The sequence below is a fragment of the Protopterus annectens genome, chromosome 12.part0, assembly GCF_019279795.1.
Source record: "Protopterus annectens isolate FY-2018-M chromosome 12.part0, PAN1.0, whole genome shotgun sequence".
Taxonomy (NCBI): Eukaryota; Metazoa; Chordata; order Ceratodontiformes; family Protopteridae; genus Protopterus; species Protopterus annectens.
This window is the reverse complement of record NC_056746.1, coordinates 3,566,312-3,592,371: the sequence shown is the minus strand read 5'-3', so window position 1 is coordinate 3,592,371 and position 26,060 is coordinate 3,566,312. Positions and strand designations below refer to the sequence as shown.

The window sequence follows — 26,060 nt, the reverse complement described above, 5'->3', positions numbered from 1 at the left end:
CTACATTAGAGGAACACTAGGTAAAATATGAGTGGTATGAAGTACAAAATGCCCACAGCAAAGATACCTGCCTGTGGTTGAGGCAAACCGCTAGATTACTGTGGTGGCAAAGACTATTTCCTTAAGTTTCTTTTTGTGACTAGGTCTGATCAATGGATCAGCAGACTGTTCCATGGTTAAGCCAAAAATGGTGCCTCTTTTCTAGAGAAGAGAAGCAGCAAATACCAGTAAAACCACCAGTCCACAAAAGTTATTTCTTTATTTTACATATATATTTATCTTCACAGAAACCACAGTAAAAAGCACTTTAAAACACTACGGCAGCCCAACAATGGAAAAACAAAATTTCTCCACAAAAAATATATTTTCAGTTAGTATACACTACTTTTAAACTGAAAGAGTGCTCTATTTAAAAGAATGTTATTCAAGAGCGTGACATAACACTCCTAGCTTTAAAATAACTTTCCTGAAGGGAAAAGTAATAAAACCAACAAAATTTAAGAAAATGGAAGTCTTTTCCCCTCAAAGGGAACTTATCTGCCAAACATTTAACTTATATTTATGGACCTTTTTTCAGACTCATCCCGGGAGCAGTGTCTTGTTAAGTGACTTGCAGAGAGTCACACAGGTAATGCAGGTTGAGAGAATCAAACCTTGCAACTCTGGACCATAAGAAACAACTTACTAACAACTCCTTATTCCTCAAAGCCAACTGACAGACAAGAAATGAACAAACCAACTATTGATTCTCAAAAGCCTTGGAGGGGTGTACGTTTTAAAGGCAGCAAGGCTCTGAAGGGCTTTGCTCCCAAACTTGCCTCAATCAGCTCTGCTTGACAGCCTGGGTACACAAAAGGTGCCCTGAAGCTTTAGAAGACGGCCGACTGTTATATTCTTGCCAGGATATAACACACATTAGCTAAGGCTACTGCAGTAGTTATCAGTATGATCACCCACTCAGCTCTAGAAGTCGGTCCAGAAGATCAGACATACACTGGTGGTCATTTCCCATGGAAAAGGATTTAGTGATCCCTATGAACATCTTTCAGACTCTGAACCTGACTCACTCCACAGCTATCTTTAGGTTTTAAGTGCAAAACCTGAATTCAGATGATTTACTTAAAATATCTCAAAAACAATACAAATGCCAAAATGGATGCTTCTTGCCCCAAATATTCAACATGGCAAATGGCAAAATAAGAAATCTTAGGACTGGGCCTATAATATACGAGGTCCTTAAACAACGGAACACAGGCAGTAATAAGGAATCCTATCCAGCAAGAAATAAAAATAATGCATACAGGAGAATCCTTGGCAGCAGCATATCTGAAGGGAGACAGGAACTGCTTTCATCATGCTTTACTGTACAAGGTTTGCTCAGTTATGTAAGAATCCTACATTAAAAGAAAAGATGAAAAAGTAGCCCTACATAAAGATGTGAAGGCTGAGTTTCCCCATTATGCAATGTATGAAAAACACCTACCAAATAAGGAATGCACATCCATAAGTAAAGTATGCTGACCACCAAATGCATACTACACACAGACATCAAAAGGCAACCATTACTGCTAGCAATTAGCTACTTGTACCCAGTAAAACCCAAGTAGCAAACATTTAAGACACAAGAAAAAAATTGCTGTTGCAAATACAGTAAATCTTTATGCTACATATCTTAATCCCTTTGGAAAACAGATTTGTACTGGAAACTATTCTCTAACCACCTATTCAAAAGTAGCTTTCTCTGCATACCTAGTTTTTCTTTAGATGATCCACTGAACAGGCTTATATTTTCTCCAGGCAGTAGTTCTAGTTGTTCCTTGCATGAAGGAAAATCTCCGGACTCAAAGCTGCTGAGAGATCTGAAAATGGATTTAAACACTTAATTGCTTACGGAACTTGACATTTGCCAATAAATTACTCATCACCGTAAGAGTTCTTAAAACAGCAAAAACATCATTAACACTTTACTTTTAAGCACTTACCCCTTTCTGCCAGTCATTTACCAAGAAACTCTTTCTAGTCTCTAGGTACTCAAAGGCCACAAAACACTTCTGTCAGGCTCCTCTCTATCAGAGGCAAGTACATAGTGAAGAGAAAGCCACTTAAGTGTTTTCACAAAAAAGAATTTCTTTGCCAAGGTGGGGACACAAAAATCATGCAAGACATATTAAGGACTGGCACTACTCAAGAAGGAAAAAATACAAATCTTCCACTACGATAAAGGATCTCTGGGATCAGACTACTGATGAAGATGATCATTAAGATAAACCCTGCAGTTAAGGCAGTCGTAATGACAATTTCGTTTTGGCATGGTTTCAGCACACAATACTTAAGAGAATTCCTTATGTAAATCACAACAGTGAGCGAATAAAGGTTATTATAAAAGTAGACCCTGCATGACAGGCACTTCATGGACATTACTCTGGACGTAGATACCACTCTAATACTTGAAGATAAGAACTTTGGACTATGCTGCAAAGAATTATACCGATATACCGAACAAACAATCCTTTACAAAATGATGCAGACAACACAACCACTTTGTAACATGCAGCAAGAGAGAAAAGCTAACCGATGGCTAGTTGGAATGTCTAGAAAAGTAGATGATGTAGTCAGTCATAATCCAGACAAACAGCTTACAGGTACTGATTTACAATTCACATTCTGATAACCTGCAGACTAGTCTCCACAGATTTATGACTTATGAGTACCGTACAATATTTGGAAATATTTTAAAGCAATTAATTTCAGTACTACAACTTTTGAAGTACTTGTTAAAGGCATTCCTAAAACAAAGGGTTTGAGTGTGTGTGTATGTGTGTATATATATATATATATATATATAAATATATATATATACATATACATACATATATATATATATACATACACACACACATATCATGGTTGGCTACATCTCCATCATAATTCAGCACTTTATATAAAATCCAACACTCCTATACCCCCCCCCCCCCGATGCACACAAAAACCACCACCTACATAAATGCAAGCCTCCCTGTGTGTTCTCCTAGGCACAGATCAGGTGTTATAATTAGTTAACTTTATATAAAGCCTGACTTAAAGGGAGTTTTAACAGACAAAGCAGTGGACAGAGTTTAATTACATGCAGGGGAGCAGAGGGTGAGCATTTCTGATTCATCAGTAAGAGCTTTCCTCAATCAGTTGGCATATCCAACACTGGGGATCAACCTTAATGAGTGCTTAGTTGGACTCAATCACAAGCAGCTACTGATTGGGCAGAAAGATGACCACACAATCTTAGAACAAGCCCAGGAAAATTAATTCCTGGCTTCAAACTCATTCCACAAATCCCATTCAAGATGCTCTGTACAGAAGTGCACTAAGGATCAAATGCACGTAGAACAGTAACCCACAATGCAGACATAAGCAGGTACTCTAGAATGCAAAAATTGACAAAGCCACTCCTCCCACAGAGCAAGCTTTGCCCCCCCCCCCAGGTTTCTCAATGCATGATTAGCACAACTGCAAAAAAAAAAAAAAAGAAGACTATATAGGCTGGGAAGTTCCGTTTTTAAATTTTCTATCCAAAAATGTAGTTCCTTGTCAAGACCTTAATGTCATACTCAGTGGTAACTGGTGACTTCAATGTAAGATGGGGGTGGGGCTCCAAGAAAAAACTGAATGAGTGGGTCATACATAATGGGGTAGGAATGTATTACATCAAGTCATTAGCCACTGTACGTGGTCAAACAGAAGGCGTCATTTCACTCACCCACAGACTGCCTCACTATACAACTACTCATTACAGCCACTTTACTGGCTACATGCACCTTATATATCTTACCACAATCAACAAAGCCAGCCTTGGGTAGAATAGTGCGCTAGATAAAAGGACTCCAGGGATCCCCCTTGTTACAGACTAGTCTCTCCAGCACTTCCCCAGTTACCTCCCCAGTTTTCCCCTCCTCCTGGCCCCACATCATTCACATAGATTAGTTCCTTCTTACATTTTCATACTCTAACTGGACAAAACTTTAGTGCAACTTAAGTTTGTACGAAGTAACTCAATTAAGCAGTGTTTCTAGGGGTCACTAGTCCTCCAGAAGACAGACTTGTAGATGCTATGAGTTGCATATTAGAATTTTTTTACACAAAGTTTTGATTTAATGATGGCCTGGAATAAAAAGTCACGAGTAAGGAATTATATTTCAAGGAAAAAAAAAGTTGTGGCTTAAGCTCAATGTTCAAAACTAAGAAAACAGGACTTCCCAAATAAACAGAAAATGCAAGGATACTTGCATCCCATTTAGGGGATAGCACCTGTCCTTCTACTCCTCCAAAAAGTCAACGTAATCTTCAGTGTAAGATTAGGATGAAAAAGTAAAAGAACAAATGGACAATAGCATATATATATATATATATATATATATATATATATATATATATATATATATATATATACTGTACATCTGAGGGTCTGAGAAAAGAAACCCAAGCACATGGACAAAATCTGCATAGAGACAAAGACTACATACAGAGTCTACACAGAAGTTATGGACAGCCAAAACCTCAGTGGGAGAACCAAGTGCTGTTAGATGGCAACTGTAGTTGATGACACTCTGCCAATGATCAACAGCTAAAACACTCATCCTGCCTAGACTGACAATGAGTACAGTGTTGACGTTTGACTGTGATAGAAACTGTAAAAATATTTACATTATTTCTGCAACCAAATGAAGGAATAAATGTACAGATAAATAAAAAAAAAACTGCCTAAAAGGAGTTTATCATAGTCTCAGTTCACTGGTGTTAGAAAACAAAGGGCGACTGAATGAAAGCTCCCCCACCACATATATATCAACTTATATCAACTTATCAGTCAGAAAGAAAGCTGAAAAATAATGGTCAACAAAGTACCAATATCAATGACAGATTTCACCTTTATATACTTAAGAGGTTTCTAGAACAGGCTATGCATTAGCATGCCTTTTTGAAGTTTGTAAAGTCAAACTCAAATGTCTCATTATTTAGCGACTGCAGTCCTTACTGATTTACAAGACCACAAACTACATAAGGAACAGACAAAAATCAGAAATATTCTGCAAAAATAGGAACTGCTGTGTGGTCAACAAAGGAATGAATGAATGAATACATAAAATCAATCTACACTGCTAACCACTATGCACACACAGTCATGGATCAAAGCCATTTGCAGATTTGTACTCTTCATATCTTTTGATTACAGACAAGTAAATAGATATCAGTACACACATCACTGCCATGCAGAAGTTTATCTTGCCAACTCACTACTGTCAGAAAACAGTATGCAACTCCCTGCACTCTCCATACCACTCATAGGTTCATTGAGGTATACTAGACTAATGCCCACTAGGATAAACACCTAGTCATGCAACCCAAATGTGATTGATCATTTGATTTATATAGGGGGGTGATTTACTGACTGCCTGTCTCAAAGACACAGGCACCAGATCAGGCATGAATTTCCTATTACAACATCCACTGATCCATGTTGTGCTTAGATGGGGTATGGGAAGAACCCTGCCTCACATGGATGGGGAGCCTGTTCCATAAAACTGGAATTCCATGAAAAATAAACGTCTTCAACATATCCTACTTATGTTGTAAGCAAAATTCAGGTGTTAATACTTCTGATATTTGTTTTGCGGATGTGCAAAAAGTTAATCAAAACACGGTCAAGAAATGCCTTGTATGCTAAGCAAAGATCACCTCTCATATGTATGATACACAGTAGAGAGAGAGAGATTTCAGACAATTAGTGCAGGACACAGTGTTTACTCCTGGTATGCTTTTGTAAGGAAAGCACAGTTGTGTACACTTACCATAAATGTAGATGTTAGAGTGTATTCATTGTTGCAGTCATAACATTTGGGTAATCCTGCTGGCAGGTTGCCCTCAGCCAGTCTGAATTCCAAAGTCTTGGGTCCTGCGTTGGCTGCTGTCACCTCTTCCCTGACATCAGGTCGTCAGGGGTATAAAAGAAGCAGCCAACGCCATTTTCTTCAGTTTAATATATATATACATATATATATATATATGGCGGGAGGGTAACCTGGACTGCAACAGTGAATACACTTGAACATCTACATTTATGGTAAGTGTACACAATTGTACTATGTTCTTCGTGTTTCACTGTTGCAGTCATTACATTTGGGTAGAGTCCCAAAGCTATGGTTGGGAGGCTGGAGCTAAACAGCATTAGGAGCGGCTAGGAGGCCCTGCAGAACTGCAGTGGCAAAGCCTGCCCTGGATTTAGAGTAGGGTGGCAGATGATAATAATTTGTAAAGGTGTGCACTGAACTCCAAGTAGCCGCCTCTAAAATGTCTCTGGTTGGTACTCTCCTGAGAAAGGCTGCTGAAGTGGCTGCAGCTCTGGTGGAATGTGGCCTAATGCCCTTAGGCAGTGTCCTGCCATAGTGTAAATAGCAGAAACGGATGCAGTGGCCTATCCACTTGGAAATAGTCTGCTTTGACAGAGCCTTTCATTGTGATCCTGCAGCATATGCCACTAGTAATTGCTCTGTCTTCCTGAAAGTTTTGGTTCCGTCTAAGTAGAATCTAAGCTGTGTACGTCCAAAGAATGCAGAATTCTCTCCCCCTTGTTCTGTGGATTTGGATAAAAAGTTGGCAGACGAATAGTTTGCTTAAGAGCCACACTGGACACCACTTTAGGCAAAAATGTTGGGTTTGTCCTCAGAGACCCTGTCTGGATAAAAAATGATAAAAAGTTCCACAGCCATGAGCGCCTGTAGCTCTGAAACTCGTCTTGCAGAAGTAATTGCCAGGAGCAGAGCTGTTTTCCAAGATAAAAACTTTATATCAGCAGTAGCAGCTGGTTCAAAAGGAGGCAGGGCGAGCTTTTCCAAGACATAGTTGAGGTCTCATGCAGGTATTGTTATCTCCTTGGAAGCCTTAAATTTTTGGCTCCTCTGAGGTACTGCTTTAATAAAGGATGCGAAAAAATTGGTGGCTCTGTATTGTAATGAGCCAAAATGGCAGAGGCATGAATTTTAATTGATGAAAAAGATAGGCCTTGGTCCAGCATCTCAGTTAAGTATTGCAAAATCTGAGGAATATTTGGGACAGCTGTATCAGTTCTTTGTGCCTGGTTCCAAGCACAGAATCTCTTCCATTTTCCAGCATAAGACTTTCTAGTGCTAGGCCTTCTGGCTTCCAGAATGACATCCATCACAGCTTTACTGAGAGGTGTTTTTTGTATTACTACATTATCCGCCATGCTGCCACGTTTAATGTCCTGAGTTGGCTGTGCAGGATCTGATTGTTTTGCTGGGACAGTAGACGAGGTATTTGAGGTAAGATCCAAGCTGGGCATAGAGACAAGTTCCTTAGGATAGGATACCAGTACTGGCGTGGCCAGTCTGGAGCAATCAGTATCATCTTGGGCTGCTCCTGTCTGACCTTTAGGAGTACCTTGGGGAGGAGAGGCAGTGGAGGAAAGGCATATACTGATAGGTTTTTTCCAGCTTGTCTTTCCATGTTTGTCTGTGATATGTCCTTGTGCAGAATCTTTTTAGTTAATAGTTGTGAGGGGAGGCAAATAGATCTATGTCCGGGCCTCCCCATTTCCCTGTTATGCTGAAGACTTGTGGATCCAACTTCCACTCGTGTGAATCCATGAGGTTTCTGCTTAGTATGTCTGCCAGAGTATTTTCCTTTCCTGGCAGGAATTGTGCCTGCAAATGTACTTGGTATGTCAGAGCTGTCCCCCCCAATGTCATGGCTAGTCTACAAAGGGGGTAAGAATGTGTGCCCCCCTACTAGTTTATATACCACTTGACCATGGTGTTTGTCTGTATTTATCAGTAGTTGTCCCAGATGAAGTAGGTCCTTGAAGGCTGTCAGGGCATTTTGAACACCCAGCATCTCTTTTTAATTGATATGTAGATGCATTTGGTTTGAGGACCATGTGCCCTGAATGCATCTTCCTGCCATGTGGGCCCCCAGGCATAATCTGATGCATCCGTTGTTAGTGTCTGCCTGATTGGGGGTAATGTGAATGACTGTCCCTTGTTCTGGTGACAAGCCTTTGCCCACCATCGAAACTCCTGTTGCAGGCAGGGAATGAGAGTAATCATTGTTTCCAGGCTATGGCAATGTTGAGTCCAAACACTTTTTAGGTACCACTGAAGTTTCCTCATATGCAGTCTTGCATATGGAATTAGTAGGATGCAGGATGCCATGAAGCCCAAAGCTTGCAGAATTTTTCTTGCTGATAACTGGGCTTTTGTTGCCAACATTTTGAAATAGGTAGTCAGTTGCCTTTGTTTGTCTGGCGTGAGATAAGCCTTCTGGGCAGTTGTATTCAAGCTTGCACCCAGGAATGTTATCTCTTGAGAGGGTACTAGTTTTGATTTCTTTTTGTTGACTGTGTACCCTAGGCATGTTAGAAGTCTTTTCACAAACGCCAGATGTTGAAGAAGAATGTAGTCGTTCTCTGCTTGAATTAGACAGTCATTCAAGTAAGGATATATGTGTATTCCTCTGTCTGCAGAATGCAATTACTGGTGCCAGGCACATTGTAAAGACCCTGGGTGCAGTAGATAAGCCAAAGGGCAGTGGAGAGAATGGGTAATGCATTGAACAAGCCTTGAATCTGAGGTATCTTCTGCACGATTGTCTGATTGGAACATGCAGGTATGCCTCTTTTAGGTCTAAAGTCACAAGCCAAGCATTCTTGCCCAGCATGAGCAGAAACTGCTGCAAAGGTCAAAATTTTGAATTTTGGAATACCCAGGAATGTGTTCAGAATAGATAGGTCCAGTATCGGTCTCCAGGCCTTGTCCTTTCTGGGTACCAAGAACAGTTTGGAGTAAAATCCTTGTCCCTGCTCTTGCTCTGGTACTTGCTGAATGGCCCCCCATTGGGGGGGACCCAGGTTGATAGTAGTCTGTCATTCGACACCCATGTAGCTAAAGTAGTTAGGAAGACCTTCTACATTGCCCACCTTATCATGAAGGGATTCTCATCTAGATCAAGGGAGGTCATATATCTCTATATCCTATGCTGCCCCGACTGAAAGAACTCAGCTCTATTCAGTCGCCTTCAGCGCTCAGAGGAGAGGTGACCTTTGCCATACAACAAGGCCAAAACCCAGATATGATGAATATGCTTCACCTCAAAAATCTAGATCCGCCAGAGTCACAAAGGGCGGAGACTTAAACCTCGACACCGGCTTAAAATAGACGGCTGGATAGATTCATCAGAGGCAGAGCACTCCGCGCCTTGTGTTCAAGAGAATCTTGACCAATGGATGGGAGATCGCAGATATACCCAGGGATACCTCAGTGTCACTGCTCAACAGAGGCACAGCAAAATAATGGGTATATTCCCCCCACTAAGGGGTGGGCAAGCCAAAAAAAAAATATAGGCTAGGCTAATAAATGCCCCCGGGCAGATAGCCTAGTATGAACCTATGAACCTATGTCCATGAGGGATGAGACTTGTTTTTGTGCCTCTGCCCATTGATTTTTTGGCAGATCTGGCCAGCCATTTGCCTTTGGCAGAGGATGGAAATGGAATTCGTAGCCTTGTGACACTATATTTAGAACCCACTTGTCCTAAGTTATAATGTGCCAATTTTGAGCAAAAAGTGCTAATTTTCCCCCTAAGGGTGCTGCCAGAAGGTAAGTGCTTGGTGCAGGTAGGGGAAAGTCATCGGGACTGTTTTCTGTAGGTTTGATTTATCTTCTCCAGCTTTGGAGGTAGAAGCACCCCACTGCTTTGACCTATAAGAACTTTGCGCCTGGGATCTGCCCCCTAGGGCGTCTGGATCTGCCCCTTTGAGGTCCGTCTGACACAAGAAAGGATCGATTTTTTGTAGGCCATTGTCTACTAAACCTAAGTGGCTGTACTTGTAAAAAAATCTTTAACAGTTTGCATAGATTTAGCTTTGTCCTCCATTTTCTTTAACACCTCCTTCTGCCTTAACACCAAAGTATCATGCTGTAAAGGTGCATCTAGTAATTTAACTTTAACATGATCAGGCAGATTTTGTTCCTATAACCAAGCATGCCTCCTAATTACAGAACCCGTAACTGTGGCCCTGCAGGAGGCCTCCAAAGAATCAAAACCACATTGCAAAGTATGCTTTCCAACTTGTTCATCTGCATGCAATAAAACCTGCATTTCCTTGTTTTCTGCACATTCAGACTAACATTTTCTGTTTAAGCAATCCCATGACATGTTGCTGATACTTGAGCATATGAAATTGACAGTTTAAGGCCCTTATAGCCAAAGTTGCAGATGTGTAAACCTTTTTTCCCCAACTATCCAGTGCCCTGGAATCTCTGTCCGAGGGGGATGGGTTTTTTTGCTGTCGAGGCCTTAACTCCCTTTGGACCCTGTGAAATAGTTTCAGGGTCTGCAGCAGGGTTTTAAAAAGAAATTTGTGAGAGTCTGGAACCCTGTAATATCTGTCAGGCTTAACAGAAGCTGGGGGTAAGGAATCAGGGGTCAAACTAGACTCCGAAAACACATCGTCTACAATGTCCAACACAGGGGGAATGGCTAGAGGCCTGTGCTGTGGTAGTAAAAGGAAATCCCTGAGCCTCTTTTTAGATTCTGAAAAAACTTGGCTTTCCCAGTGAAAATGCTCCCTCATGGTATGCAAGGTTTCCCCAAAGGAAAAGTCCTCAGGAGGAGATGCTGAAGGTATAGATTCTTCAGCATCAGAATCCTCATAGGGGGTAAAGAATATCCCTGATCAGAAGAGGAATCAGAAGAAATAGAAACCCAATTTGAAGATTCATAGTCAGTGTCTTGCCTAGGCCTCTTATCAGGAGGGGGATGGGAACCCCTGATCAAGGTAATCAGGTCTTCGGCCATTTTGATCATCTGTTTTTTGGGCATAGAGGCCTGTACACGTGGCTCTTGAGTTTGTTTCCTTGCTTTAGAAGATGCTTTAGTCTTTGCCTTTGAAGCTGAAGTTGTTTTAATGTGAAGATGTTTAGGTTTAAATACACCCTCAAAAGCCGGTACCTGCTCAGCGGCTCTGGACCCATCTGAGGGATTAGCATCCGAGGCTCCAATACCTTGAGTATCCAGTGGCATGGCCGACTCCACGTGGGAGTCTGTAGCGGCCTGCGACTCTAAAGTAGTGGGTGTCAAGGGCTGCGAAAGCGCCTCACTGAGAACCAGCGACTGGCTTAGGAGAAGCTTTGTCTGTTTTAGGCCTCGGTCGTTTTTCTCTATCCTTTTCTTTGCATTTTTTGTAAACTCCGGTAGTCAGATGGCCATCCAACGACATTTCTGGATAATTAAACCGGCTACCAAAATACTTTAAAGCAAAGTTAAATAGACGCTTAATAGTGCGTTGGTTAAATCTAGCACAAAACCGGCAACCAGTAACGTTGTGATCAGGGCCTAGGCAAGGAATACAGTAAGAATGAAAATCCGTATGAGGTATTTGCTTTCCACAAGCAATACAATTAACTTTTTCTGACATCGGTCTGGAGCAAGAAAAAAGTTTCCCCAACGGGCTACTTAGCTTTATAGAAGACTTCGGATCTGAAACTCAAACACGAAAATCTCTGGAGTCGGCCAACCGGCACTTGCGAACTGCTTCTGCTTCTGGCACCACGTGGCAAGAAAGACTGAAGAAAATGGCGTTGCTGCTTCTTTTATACCCCTGACGACCTGACGTCAGGGAAGGGGCGACAGCAGCCGACGCAGGACACAAGACTTTGGAATTCAGGCCGGCTGAGGGCAACCTGCCAGCAGGGTTACCCAAATGTAATGACTGCAACAGTGAAACACGAAGAACATCCTTTGTGAATGCTCTAGTTGCTGAATGTGCCTGGTCAAGTATGTACCGAAAGGGGCATTATATCCTATGATGGGTCTGATAAGAACTGAGTACATTGGTATGACCTCCAAGACCTAGATGCCATGCCCTTGCTTACAAGTTCAGCAACACAGGCTTTTCTTACTACCTTGGACACATGTTGGCCACATCTACACGAGTTTCCAGACCCCTAATTACTGAATCGTCTTTTAGGGGTGTTTTATTGATGACATACTCAGGCTGGCTGACTTGCCAAAAGGTACTTTTAATGCTTTTCTTGGTATTCAGTTTTAAGCCATGGCTTTGGCACCAAGCATTTGTCTGCTAGACCTACCTGAAGGTAGTTCTCGTTGGGGGGGAGTCAATGAATGCTCCTAGTTTGCAATCATCTGCAAACTTGATTAGGTTCATAGGTGTGTTATTGGCTAATGGCCCTGGAGAGCCTTTACAAGCCTAGCCCATAGAAGTGCCTTGGCATTGTGCCGCCCGTTAGTTCACAGTGCCTCTATCAAGTAGAGCCACTGGAGTGATCCCCGGGGTGAACTTTCTATTACCCATCCACTCATCAAGATTTCTCTTGAAGAGGGACAGCGAGGTGCTCTGCTTGACATGTATGGGAAGTCTATTCCACAGCATGGGCAGTCTCTGGACGAGGAACCTGTCCCTCCAGTAAGTTTTGTTGATTGTGGTAATGAGGTTGAGGTCTCAGAGTGTGTGGTGCGGAGGGATGGGATTTCTTTAGATGTAGCATTTCTAACAGGGCTGGGTCAGACAAGGCTTTGCAAGTCGAGCAGAGATCTAAACAGGTGATATGAAAACGAGAATAGCTGGAGTGTTTTGAGTCCGTCTGTGCAGGACATATGTTTAACACCTAGGATCCTATTTGTGAGGTACTTCTGTGGCCTCTCCAGCTGTTGCAAGTGTCTAGTGAGGTACATGCCAAATGGAGCATTATACTCTATGATTGGTCTAATGAAGGAAGAGTAGAGAGATAGGACCTCTTTCTTCCTGGATGCAAAATCCTTGGTAATGAGATGTGCCACATAAAAGAAATTTCTAACCACAGTAGCAATGCGGTGGTCGAAGGAGAGGTTGCTGTCAACCTGTGTCCCCAGATCTCTTATTAAGCATTCAGTGTGCTCCCATCAATGTGGTAATTAGTGGGAACAGAGTTTCTACCAAAGGGGATGACGACATTGTTTGGCATTAAGCTTCAGGTCATGGTTTTGACACCAGTCATTGGTCTCGGTGAGGCCTTTCTGTAGGATGTCTGCATCACTTGGGGAGTTAATAATGGCTCCCAGTTTGCAGTCGTCTGCGAACTTGGTCAGTCAGAGTCCCTTTGTGTTGGCCTGGACTTCGGAGAAGTAGATGCCGAACAGGAGAGGACCCAGTAGTCAGACTTGGAGAACATAGTGCTTACAGTAGTCATTTACGTAACTTATCGGCCTTTTCATGTGTCTGAGACTAATCAACACTGACTTGTTATTCTTCAATAAATACCTGAAATGTAGGACAACAAAGGAGCAAGTCCACTTTGTTATTAGGAAACCTTATCTCTCGACCTTATTAAAAAACAGGTTTACATTATTATTACTGTGCAGATTATTAAATCCTCTCCCTCAGGAGAAAATGCTACTCATTCTTGCATATATGAAAGCCACCCAGTTTTGGATGACCATAAAAAATATAAAGCTCAACAAATCCAAAACAGTAACCATAACACTATGTCCCCTTGAGGAGCTGTACTTAACCATTCCTGAATCCTCTGTATATTTACAGGGGTAACACTCTCACCTTTACTTGGCAGTAAAGTGCATAATCTCAAGACTACCACTTGAGAAAGAGTTGACACTGTAAGATTACATGTCAACTGAGGTCAAGACAGCCCAAATAAAGCACCATTTTCTATCTAAGGACTTGTGTGGTAACACATGCCTCAAAATCTTACAGTGACTAACTGCAACTCCCTTGACCTGAGGCTTCCTAACTCAGAACTGGAATTTTTTGCAGCTTCTACACAACTCTGCAGATTTATTAACAAACAGTATGTCCTAAACCCAATGCGTTTCACATTGGTTCCTGAGGATCTTCATTTGCTTCCAGTTCAACTACAGTTACTTGCACAGTTCTATTGTTAATATATTATCACCACAAAATGTGGGCCCAAACCTGAAAGAAATTCTGTGCCCATACAGACCAGGCACTGACCTTGTACTTCACCAATTTACATCTATTTGACATTCTTGGGATGCACTTGGATTTCTCCAGACTATATACTCTTTCTCGTTGGACATCCCATTTCTGGAATCAGCTACAATACTATATCACACTGGGTCCTTTTTAAAAGGTTCCTTAAACACAAGTCTTAACATTTAGCAGTTTTGTTGCCCTGACTTTGGAAGAGAATTACTCTTCGATACGTCAACATGTTTGCTTAAAAAAAAAAAAACTTAATATACTATTGTAAGGTGTTCAATGAAGTGTAGTACCCTCATCAAAATCTGAAGTGTGTGCAGATACTTACATTCTCTCACGTCTTGTAACTTGGCACTGGCAATTCCTTTACTAGCCTTCACCACCTTATTCATCATCTCTTATTAATTCCGTGGGATTGAGGCACAGCTGGTAAAATTTCAAGCCAGGTAATGAAGGCAAATAAGGTGAGTAAACGCCAAGTGTTACAATATGATGTTATAAGACAATCTCTAAAGGGGGAAGGGTCATTTCTGTAAATTACTGAAGGCAGCAAGGATAGTGCATCATCTCCAAGACCAGTCCTGTTGGCACAGTCATAACTTTCAAGTTCTTAGCTCAAGAAATCTGGACAAAGCCAAAAATAATGGGATAAATGTTACATATTGCTCTTATAAACTTTGAAAGTTACTAGAATAAAAGGCTTTGTGTTGCCATGCATTTTTTGAAAGATACGAAGGCTGAAAAACAAATTTCTCACTATTTATTGAATTCAACCTTCACTGATTTGCCAGGAAAACACAAATTTTTTGAAGGAACTGATCAAAAATATGAGGAAAAAAATCTGGACATTCTGGGAAAATCAGGACAGTTGAGAGGCATGAACACAGTAAGTTCACATAAGATAAACCACAAAATCAAAGTAATGCATGTTTTTAATGTTAGTGTACACATTTCATAAAAAAATACCAGTTCACACTCAAATTTAACAAGTTTGGGTGATTCATACCTGATGTAATTAAAATCAGCTTTTAGACTGATAGCCGCACCATTATTGCTCTTTTTAAGGACAAGGGCACTGTTTTGCCACTCAATGACAGCAGACCAATCAGTAAGGGAAACGTAGCATTCACAAGCTTTGTTTGCCAAGTAATTAACGACTTCAGGAGATGTCTCACACGGTTTGGTTAGAACAGTTCTTCTGCTTTCACCTACTCAAAAACACAAGCAATTAAAACACATCTTAACATAAAAAAATTACAGTAGCAATAGCATCATGCTACATGTACTGTTACAGCAAAATGTTTTTCACTAACGCACACTGAGTTATGCTTTCTTGTCAAAAGCTCACATACTGCATAGTAAAATGCTGTTCAACTTTCACTAAAGTAAGTAACATTAACTTGACAAACAGCTGCCTGCAAGAAGCGGCAACCACTTCTGTTGCACACAGACCTTTAAATAATTAACTATAGACAATTAGAACATCTATCATGCTCACAAATTTAAAATTGGTTCAAATATTTTAAACAGAGTCAGTTTCTTTAGCACTAAGTTGAGATCCCCGGGGGAGGGGGTACAGGTCTCCTGGGAGGTCTAATGTGGAGGACTCCTTTAAGAAATTATTTGGCCTCAAATCTGGAAGCTAAAGGAGGTGAGAGGTAGACATGCAGAGACAGCTGACAAATATGCTTTTATAGAGGAGTAAGCTAAGCCAGCATTGAGCAATTCAAAGATATGAAAGAACCAAAGGAGGGCCCATCATAAGCGCATCTAGGTTTTTAGCAAGACACCAAAGACAAAAATCTCTTCCATTTGGAAAGGTAAGATCCCTTGTATTGGGTTTCCTGGCCTCCTGCAGGACTTGAAGCACATGCACAGAATAAAGGTGTCTGAAAGGAATCAGGGGTTTCCAGGCGTGGGTGGATGAGGGAAACCTTCTGTGCAAGTCCACTCCGAGTTAACTTGTGATGACTGCCCTTGGCTAGGTGCAGAAGGGAAGCAGAGGTGAAGGCATCCAAGAAGGCAGAGATAACCAGAGGTATCTCAAAAGGACTAGGAGTCTAACTGAAGAAGGTCATAGTACCGCTTTTGGACCTCAGACAATTGTGAGCTGTCCCATTTAAAGTAATCTCTCATCTTTGAGATGGTCTCACCAAAGGAAATCTCCTCCAAAGTGGATACTGTCCCACTGCAGTCTTCCTCTGGGGAAGCTTAGTCCAAGGGGGAAGGGATATGAGAGGAGTACGCTAGAGAGTCACTGTCCTAATCAGTGGAAGAATCTTCCTATGAAGTGGCTTGTGCTCTTCCCTTTTTTTGTGGTGTGGGGAGGGGGACCAGAGAAGAGAAGCAGCAGACTGGCCTGAGGTAGGCCTCAGAGCCATGAAGGCCTTGAACAAGCCTTGGGCAAAATGCTGCCAATGAGTGTCTGGTGGAGGAGAGGAATGTTTAGTTTTCTGTTTTTTCTTTGCAGCGGTGCCCATCTGATACAAACAGGGAGGCCCAGATATAAGCCTACAGTCAACCAAATCAGAATAAACATCCTCCCTCACTACAATCTGAATGATTCCTCTAGGGCCTTCCGACACAAGCAGCCTAGGTTCTCCCCCTCCTGGACATTGGGCACCAATGTCTGCAAGGCCTCTCTGGACATGCTTACCATTCAGTTCCAAGGTGGCCTGTAAAACTGGCTTGGCCTGTGGATTCAGATCCACAACGGAGCACATCTCCGAGCTGTTGTGTGCCTTGGGAGAGATGTACGTAGGGAGAGGTGCAGCTTTCGCTTCGGGCCTAGGTCTTTTGCCCTTTCACTTAGTAGGCTAGGTAATCGGGTAAGAGGAACCCTCCATCGCACTTTTAGCTAAGCGTTTCATACATTGGTTCTCCAAGTAAATAGCAAGGGATAAAAAATGGCTACAAAGGGTTTTGGGCACAAATGATTGACAAATCGAACAATTTTTAAGGTTGTGGTGGGGCCTGACAAAAAAGGCACTGGGAGTGGCTGTCTATGTGGAACCTGCATTCCACACTCACATTTCCTTTCCCTGGATGGCATTAACCCATGTTGACCCATGATTACATTAATAGGATGGTTAGACTTTTAGATGATGAAGACACCTATGAAAAGGTGAATAGACACGATGTAGATAAGGCCTATACCAAAATTGATTGGCTGCTTTACGAATTCTTGATGGATGGAATGATCGATGCACAAACGTATCATTATGTTACAGTGGAATTCCCAATAATACCATCTATTTTTGGGATTCCAAAAATTCATAAACATTTAGACAATCCTCCATTTAGACCTATTGTCTCCGCCAAAGGATCAAAGACTGAGGCTTTGGCTGCCTATATTGATTTTAAGTGTAAGAAAGTATTAACAGAATTTCCACACATTATCAGAGACTCGTGGCACTGTTTGGACTCTATTCGTGATTTTGTCAACTCTGTTGATGGTAAATTTGATTTTTGCATGGTCACCATTGATGTTATTAATTTATTCAGTGTAATTCCACACCAAGAAGGCCTTGAGTTGTTTGAAGTTTGTCTTAACAAACATAGCGGTTACAGCAACTCTGAGTGTAGACTGTTGTCACAGATGCTGGAACTGGTTTTAGAAAATAATTTTATTTATTTTAATGGTCAACACTATAGACAAAAAAACGGTGTTGCAATGGGGGCTAAATGTGCCCCTATTTATGCTAATTTGGTCCTGGCAGCATGGGAGGAGGAACATGTTTTTACTTGTCAATATTGGAGCAACATTTTGATATATTTAAGATTTCTGGATGATATCTTAATTTTTTGGAAGGGGTCTGAAATTGAGCTCAAAGAATTTATTATATATATATTGGTCTAACGACTAGTTTTTTGAAATTTACTAGTCACACTTCATTTGAAAAGATCAATTTTTTAGATATTACAATCTCAATTCAAAACGACAAATTAGAATCTAATATTTACCGGAAAAAAACTTACTCCAACTCGTTCTTACATTTTGACAGTTGTCACCCGACTCATCAGAAAACAAATTTAGTTAAGGGCCAGATGGTGAGGCTGTCTAGATTAGTGAGTAGTGAACACATCTTTTTAAACGAACTTACTATATTGAAAAACATGTTTACGTCTAGAGCTTACCCTGAGGATTTGGTATCAAGAATTAGCAACAGCATAATAAGCAACAGACTAACATTATATAAACCTATCATACAGTACGGCTTACCATCCAAGGATACATCTAACGTTAGGAATGTTGGACACGACACTTTTGTCATCCCGTTTAATGAAAAATCTCAACAAATAATTAAAGTGATGTATGATTCATGGGACATAATTACAGAAATTAATGTTGATTTAGGGAACATTCTCGGGAATAAACCAAAATGCACTTTTAGTAAAGGGAAAAGTTTAAAGAATTTATTTGAGAAACCCACACACAATGAAATGAACATGAAATCAAGAATGAACAAATGTGGTGGTTGCCGTATATGTAGATTTATTAATAATGGACCATATTTATCTATCTGTAACTACGAAAAAACAATTAGATGTCCAGGAGTTTGTGATTGCAACACTTGTATGGTTGTGTATGCTGCTACTTGTACTAGTTGTCAGGCCTTCTATATAGGAAAAACACACAGAAAATTAAAAACTCGAATCATTGAACATACTAGTGACATCAGGATAAAGAAACAAACTAGTGCCTTATACATTCATAGTATGGTCTGTGTTAATTTCAAAAAGTTTTTATTTTTTGTAATAGACAGAATACCTCAATTTAAGTTGTACAATGGAGGGGACATTAAGACTTTGTTGGAAGCCAAAGAATGTATTTGGCAATTAAGATTAAATGCCAATAGGTGGCCTGGTATCAATGACCAAGTCTCCATCACAAGCATATTGAAGTTAAAATCACAATTTATTTAGATTTAAACCATATATTTATAATGTTTTTATATATACATTGTAAAAAAGTTTAATCACGCAGTGATTTATGAATTAAATGCATAATATATCTTTTTAATTTTTTAACTGTTTGGTCAAAACTTGTTAAAAAATTTTTTACTCCCTACTTTTAATATGTTTTATTTAGTTCATTTACATATTTATTATATTTAACATAATTATTATATACATATTCACTATGTCACTTTATTTTTGTATAAATTTATTTTTTGTAATACAAAAAGCAATTTAAATAACACGCTTATTTTAGTGTGAGGAATTGTTGGATGATAAAGAAACTTATATATTTATATTTATAATTAAGTAATTTATGAGCACAAAACTCTAGGCTATTGACTTCACTAGTTTTTTAGTTTCTATATGTATTCTGGATTCATTATTAATGTGGAACACACCCTTTATTATTGTGTGCTGATTGATTATATTAAGTAATCAAAGTATTTGTATTTAAGGGACGTTCTTGGTTAACACAATTTGTACTCTGATGATGCCCTAACACGGAAGGGTGAAAGCGCTTAGTACTGTTTTTACAACTACTTTACTGTTTTTTTCGTTGTGGTCCAGGTTTGTTTTGAATAAAGAAGATTTTGCACTAAGTTCTAGGAGTCAAGGTTCTGATTGTTGCTGCTTACTAGTGAACTGGTCGGAAGTTTGTGGCATTAACCCTCAACCAGGAGCAAACAGTAGTAAAAGACAAAAGGTTCCCCAACGAGGTACTTGTCTTTACTGAAGCAAAACAATTCCGGCAGCAGACACGTCTGGGACTGGCGATCCGACTGACGGCAAAGAATTTCTAAGTATGATGCATGCGTGTCACTTTTATGCCCTATGTCTAACAGCAGCCTATGTTAGATGTACCACGCACCTCAATGTAGTAAAAGCCTTTGGTATACTGGCCAATGTCTGGTTGACTTGGCAGGCAACTCCCTCATGTAAAGAATACTGCAACAGATCAATAGATGGACATCTCTAGAACCCACACAGCAGAAACTAAACATGAACATCCCTCAGGGCATACCATTAACCATACAAAATGGAAGGGGGAAATCGGTGGATAGGAAGGTGACGAAGGACAAAAACAGACAACATAGAAGCAGAGTTGTTAAGTACGGAATTAGAAGTTATGTACTCACCATAACGTTCCATCTGAGTAGGTGTATTCATTTGTCTGCAACCTGTGGGGGGGATCCGATATCGGATCCGAACCGGCATGGTTTACCAGCTATGGATCCAAGCTCTCAGCTCCTCCCCTCACCCATAATACCCTGCTCTACCCTCATGACCTCAGATAGAGTTTGCCAACAGCAAGAACACCCTGAAAAGGGTAACACATAATATGCAGGAAACTGAAAGGCCAGGGGGATAGGAGGGCGGGATGGTTGCAGACAAATGAATATACCTACTCAGATGGAACGTTATGGTGAGTACATAACTTCTAAATCTGAAGTAGGAGATTCATTTGTCTGCAACCTGTGGGACAGAGTCCCCAGCTACCTGAATCTTGGGCGGCCATCATGGAAGGATATTCCGAGGCACCGCGGAGCCAAAGGATGCTCTACCCCTAGATGCAAGATCCAACTTGTAGTGGGAAATAAAAGTATGAGATGAAGCCCACGTGGCTGCTGCACAAATATCATCTAGAGGAATCCTAGCCTTAAAGGCTGCCGAGGTAGATACTGACCGGGTTGAATGGGCGTGTACACCCTCCGGCGGCCTTCCTGAAGCTTGATAAGCCAATAAGATACACTGTGAAATCCAGCGAGACAGAGATACTTTAGAAATTGGCTTGCCCAAATTAAATTTAGCAAAGGAAATGAACAGCTGGTCGGATTGCCTATGACCAGCCGTTCTGTTTAGATAAAATCTAAGTTGCTTGTGAACATCTAAGGAGTGAAGCTTGTATTCACCTTTGTTTTCATATTTAGGAAAGAAAACAGGGAGGTTAATGGATTGATTAATGTTTGCTTCAGAAGCTACTTTAGGAAGAAAGGACGGATTTGGTCCTGAGGTAAACACGGTCCGGATGAAAGACCAAGTAAGGAGGTTTAGCTGATAATGCTTGGAGCTCTGAAACTCTCTTGGCCGATGTAATGGCTACTAAAAAAGCCGTCTTGAAGGACAAGAATTTGAGATCCACCGTAGCCGCTGGTTCGAAGGGGGGGTGGTCAAGGCCTGGAGAACTAAGGAAAGGTCCCAGGGAGGAACCGCTTGTTTTACAGGGGGCCTGAGAAGGAAAGTACCTTTAAGGAAAATTTTGCACAACTTGGCTGACATGAGTGGACTAGAGTCATGACCAATGTGATAATGTGAAATTGCCGCCAGTTGTACTTTGACTGTGGAACTGCTGGCACCATCGTTAAAAAGAGTGGTTAAGAAATCAAGCACTAAAGGGAGAGGAACTGTGAAGGGATTCAGGCCTTGCCACTCCGCCCACAAAGAAAACAGTTTCCACTTGCTGCTGTAGACTTTCCTAGTGGATGGATTATGAGCTGCCACCAGGATCGCCTTAACAGGGGACGAAATACCGGGAGTCCTGATCAAGAGTGGAACTGGAGCAGCCAAGCGGTCAGCTTCAGGTTGTCCAGGTTCGGAGGAGATATGCAGGATGGATGAGATATCAGATCCGGAATGGGATCTAGAATCCAAGGAGGATTCACCGAGTGAGACCTTAGGAAGGGGAACCAGATCTGTCGAGGCCAAAACGGAGCAATGAGAATCATTCTGCAACCCACCCGAGAGGCTTTCTGAAGAACTTGGAGCATCAGAGGCAAGGGTGGATAAGCATACAGAAGACCGGGTGGCCAAGCATGCACCAGAGCGTCTCTTGGAGAACCTCTTGGAGGAGGTATCAGAGCGAAAAAACTGTCGCACTTGGTGTTTGAGGGAGAGGCAAAAAGATTGCATGAAGGAGTTCCCCACCGTGCGAATATGCTCCGCTACTTGAAAATTGAGAGACCACTGTAAGGAGTCAGAATGGTGCGACTGAGCTTGTCCGCCAGGATGTTGGACCGACCCGGAATGTGCGTTGCTATTAGAAAGCGGTTGGTGGAGATTGCCCATTCCCAAACTCTCATGGCTTCTCGACGAAGAGGGTAAGACCTCGTTCCCCCTTGCTTGTTGATGTACCAGACCACTGACATGTTGTCCGATTGAATCGCAATTGTTCCCAAGGGAAGAAAGTCCTGAAGTGCGAGCAACGCTAAGAGCACTGCTCTCATCTCTAGAACGTTGTTATGCAGTAAGGTCTCTGAATCGTTCCACGTGCCTTGGACGGTCCGGCCAAAATGCCCCCTCCCGAGGTGGGAGGCGTCCGTGGTCACCGTGGCGAGAGGGGGAGAAGCACAAAATGGGCGGCCTCAGTGGAGATCTGGGGAGTGAAGCCACCACAGGAGGGACCGCTTGCAAGCCTTGCTGATCGCAATGGGATGATGCATAGGGAGAGCAAGGTAAGAACATTGTACTAAGAGTCCACTGGAGGATGCGCATATTGAGCCTGGCAAGAGGAAGAAGTGCTATAGCAGATGCCATGGACCCTAGTGCCCTCAGGACCAACTCCGCCGGAACAGAACTTGAGTGGAGAATGGCCCGCACCTGGAGCTGCAGATTTTGAACTCTGTCCGCAGTGAGGAAGGCTTTTAAACTCCTTGTGTCTAACCTGGCCCCTATAAAATCTAAGAGCTGTGTGGGCGCCAGGTTGGATTTCTTTGTATTTATTGTAATGCCCAGAATGGGAGCAAGATGGAGAAAGGAGTCTCGTGCCAATAGTAGTAGATGCCTTGTTGGGGCGGTAAGGAACCAGTCGTCCAGGTAGGGAAAGACCTGCACCCCCTGAAGCCTCAGGTGGGCCGCTACCACTGCTAATACTTTGGTGAACACCCTGGGGGCTGTGGTGAGACCAAAGGGAAGGACCCGGAACTGGTAGTGACTGGCTCCCAGCCGGAAGCGGAGGAACCTCCTGGAGCGCCTATCCATCAGGATGTGGTAGTACGCATCTTTGAGGTCTATAGAACACATCCAGTGATTTTCTCCCAGAAGGGGGAGAATAGACTGCAGAGTGACCATTCGGAATTTTTCCTTGGGGACTGCCAGGTTCAAGAGAGAAAGGTCTAAAATTGGTCTTAGATCCCCCGTCTTTTTTGGCACTAAAAAGAACCTGGAGTAGAACCCTGATCCGATCTGGTCTGGGGGGACGGACTGGATGGCTCTTTTCTTTAGCAGATGGCCAATTTCTGCCAAAGCGGCCTCCCGTTGACCGGGTGGAACGTCTGGGAGGGACTTCAACTTTGGTAAGTGACGAAAAGGGATGCGGTATCCTCTGGATATGATCTGGAGAACCCAGCGGTCTGATGTTATGGACTCCCATGCCGCTAGGTGCTCAGCGTCCCCGACTGCCTCCAGAGTGGAGCAGCCGGCCAACCCTCAGGGTTGCTGCGGGCCGTTCAGAGAAGGGTTCTCTGGACCCGAAGTTCCTGGGAGCCCCTCTGCCTCTAGGGCGGCGTCCTCCCTGTCCTCCTCTGCCACGGAAGGACTGGTTGTCCGGAGCAGGCTGGGATTGCTGCGACTTCCGGAACCACATCTTCTTCTGACCCTTTTGGTTCCTAGAATAGGGCCTCTGGGGTGCAGAGAAGCGGATTCCGACGGCAGACAGCGTCTTCCCGTCCTTCTCGCTCTGGGTCAAAGTGTCGTGAACGGTTTTGCCAAAGAGGGCAGAACCATCAAAGGGGGCGTTCGCAAATGACGCTTTGAAGGGCTCAGAGAAAATGCAATGACGGAGCCAGGCCTGACGTCTAGTGACTAGACCTGCCCCTGCGGCTCTAGCGGCGCCTTCCGTAGCATGGGAGAGTAGCCGCATAGAGGTATTGGTAACTGATCTAAGAGTGGCCATGCGGGTGGAGTGCAGCACTTTGCCCTCCTCCGACATGGACTCTGGGGGAGATGCAGCGTATTCTATAATGAGATCTCGCTGCATCCTAATAACGTGTGCCAGGTAGTTCAGCACCCTTACCGAGAAGGTCGCTGAACTAAACATCCGCTTCCCCAAGCGGTCCATCATCCGAGACTCCTTGCTCGGGAGATGGACTGAGGGACTCTCCTGAGCAAGTTCCCTCTTGGTGGCCGCCGCCGTCAACATGGCATCTACCGGAGGCCCCTTACTCCAATGGGCACGGTCAGACGGTGGGCTGAGGATCCTGTCGGGCCTCTTAGGGATTGGCTCCACGGTGTCCGGTTCCTTCCACGCCCTGGTGGTAATGAGGTCCACCAGGGGTCGGCAGGAGGACACCCAAGAGGTAGACGGGCCCGCTTCAAATGCCTCCAAGAACACGGACTCGTCTGAGGAAGACTTGGGGGCAGACCCCCCTTATACAGACATTTCCATGATGTCTCCAAATGAGACATCCTCGGGGTGACCGTGGGGAGCCTTCCTTCCTCCAAATCCGTGTCTTCCGTGAGAGACTCGGGGGAGTCAATGTGCCTCCTTTTGCACGAATGCTTGCGAGGAACATCCTCTGGGGGGCTGTCAGAGGAGTCCTCGCAAGCAGCAACCTGTTCCAGGGGAACAGCCTGGGGCATAGAAGCGGGCTGTCCCAAGGGCCGGATGGTGGAAGCCTGACCCAGTGCAGAGGGAGCGCGGGACGGAGCCGAAACAAGTGCCGGGGGTCCGGAAACCCTCAACAGGGCCCTCTCCACTACATCAAATGCCGAAAGGGAGCCGACCTCGACCAAAGGATCCGACAATCGGCTCCCCCTCGGATCCGAAGAGTGGATCGGAGCCGGCGCCGAAGCGCTCGGATCCGAAGGGACAGTGCGCTCCGACACAGATGGCGCCGAAGGAGCACTGATCCCCCTGGATCCGAGGCTCGGATCCAGGCTCCGAGAGATCGGATCCGATGCACTCGAGGGCAGGGTCGGATCCGGTACCAAGTACTATCGCCGACCCACCCCGCCCGAAGCTGCTCGGCTCCAACTGCTCCGAACCCGGTAGCGGGTCGGAGAAGGAGCAATCCGCTTGAAAAGGTGAGCTCCCCAGAGGGGAGGCAAGAGCACTTCCCTCTGCATCTTGGCCTGGGTGGACCTTATCATCCGGTCCAGATCAGCATCCGAAAGGCTGTACGTAGATCTCGACGAGGCTACCGAGGTAGGCCTTGAGTGCCTCCTCGATAGCCTCGATGGAGATCGGGTCTCCTCCTCCTCAGGTCCCGATGAAAAACACACTGGAGACCGGAGCCGAGGAGGAGGAGATCCAGCCGACAATGGAGCCGGGGGAGAAGCCCGCTTGGCTGGCGGGGCCGAAACAGAGGTCTCGGCCCGCCGCTTATGGTGCTTCTCCCTCCGGTCCCTTTTTCTAGCATCCCTCTCCTCCGAACCAGAAGCGGGAGGTTGAGTCCCAGGAGGAGGAGGGGGAGGGGGAGCCGGAGAGGGAATAACCGTAGGGACGGTTACCCCCGAAGGAGCAGAGGTAGGAGCCGAGTCCGGCGGTAAAAGGCCCGCCAAAACAAGCTTGGACCTCCGCTCCTTCAATGCCCTGGGGTTGAACCCTGCACAAATGGAACATCCAGATGTGAGGTGTTCAACCCCCAGGCATCTAACACACAGAGTGTGGCCATCAGCTGGGGAAAGCTTATGGCCACACTCGAGCACTAGAAAAATAGCCTTGGGCTGCTCAGACATCCCAAGCTAACAAACAACAGTTACTAACTAAGGTAAGTAACTAAAAAAATAAAATCACTCACAGGCCCAACACACACACTACGCTACCAGCGAGGAGAGGGATATAAAAATTAGATTAAACTCTAAAAAAAAGTAATAATACTAAAGGGAAACCTACACTTTCATACAAAACAATCAAAAAATTATTTAAATTTTACAATTTAAAAGTTGAAAACTATCACTTAGCCGGAGAGCTCAAAAAACAATCTGGTCACCATGCGCGGCAAACGAGATCTGAGGTCATGAGGGTAGAGCAGGGTATTATGGGTGAGGGGAGGAGCTGAGAGCTTGGATCCATAGCTGGTAAACCATGCCGGTTCGGATCCGATATCGGATCCCCCCACAGGTTGCAGACAAATGAATC

At 43.4% G+C, this 26,060-nt stretch overlaps 1 protein-coding gene across 1 annotated transcript in view; it reads right to left on the bottom strand.

The window, feature by feature from the left end:
- Positions 1–26,060, bottom strand: part of LOC122817306 (serine/threonine-protein kinase SMG1-like) — a gene marked incomplete in the record, with an annotated part of 2,898,779 nt that overhangs the window by 1,631,001 nt on the left and 1,241,718 nt on the right. The window contains 2 exon segments of the mRNA XM_044090530.1: positions 1,750–1,859; positions 15,030–15,231. Coding sequence (XP_043946465.1) covers positions 1,750–1,859; positions 15,030–15,231 — 312 coding nt within the window.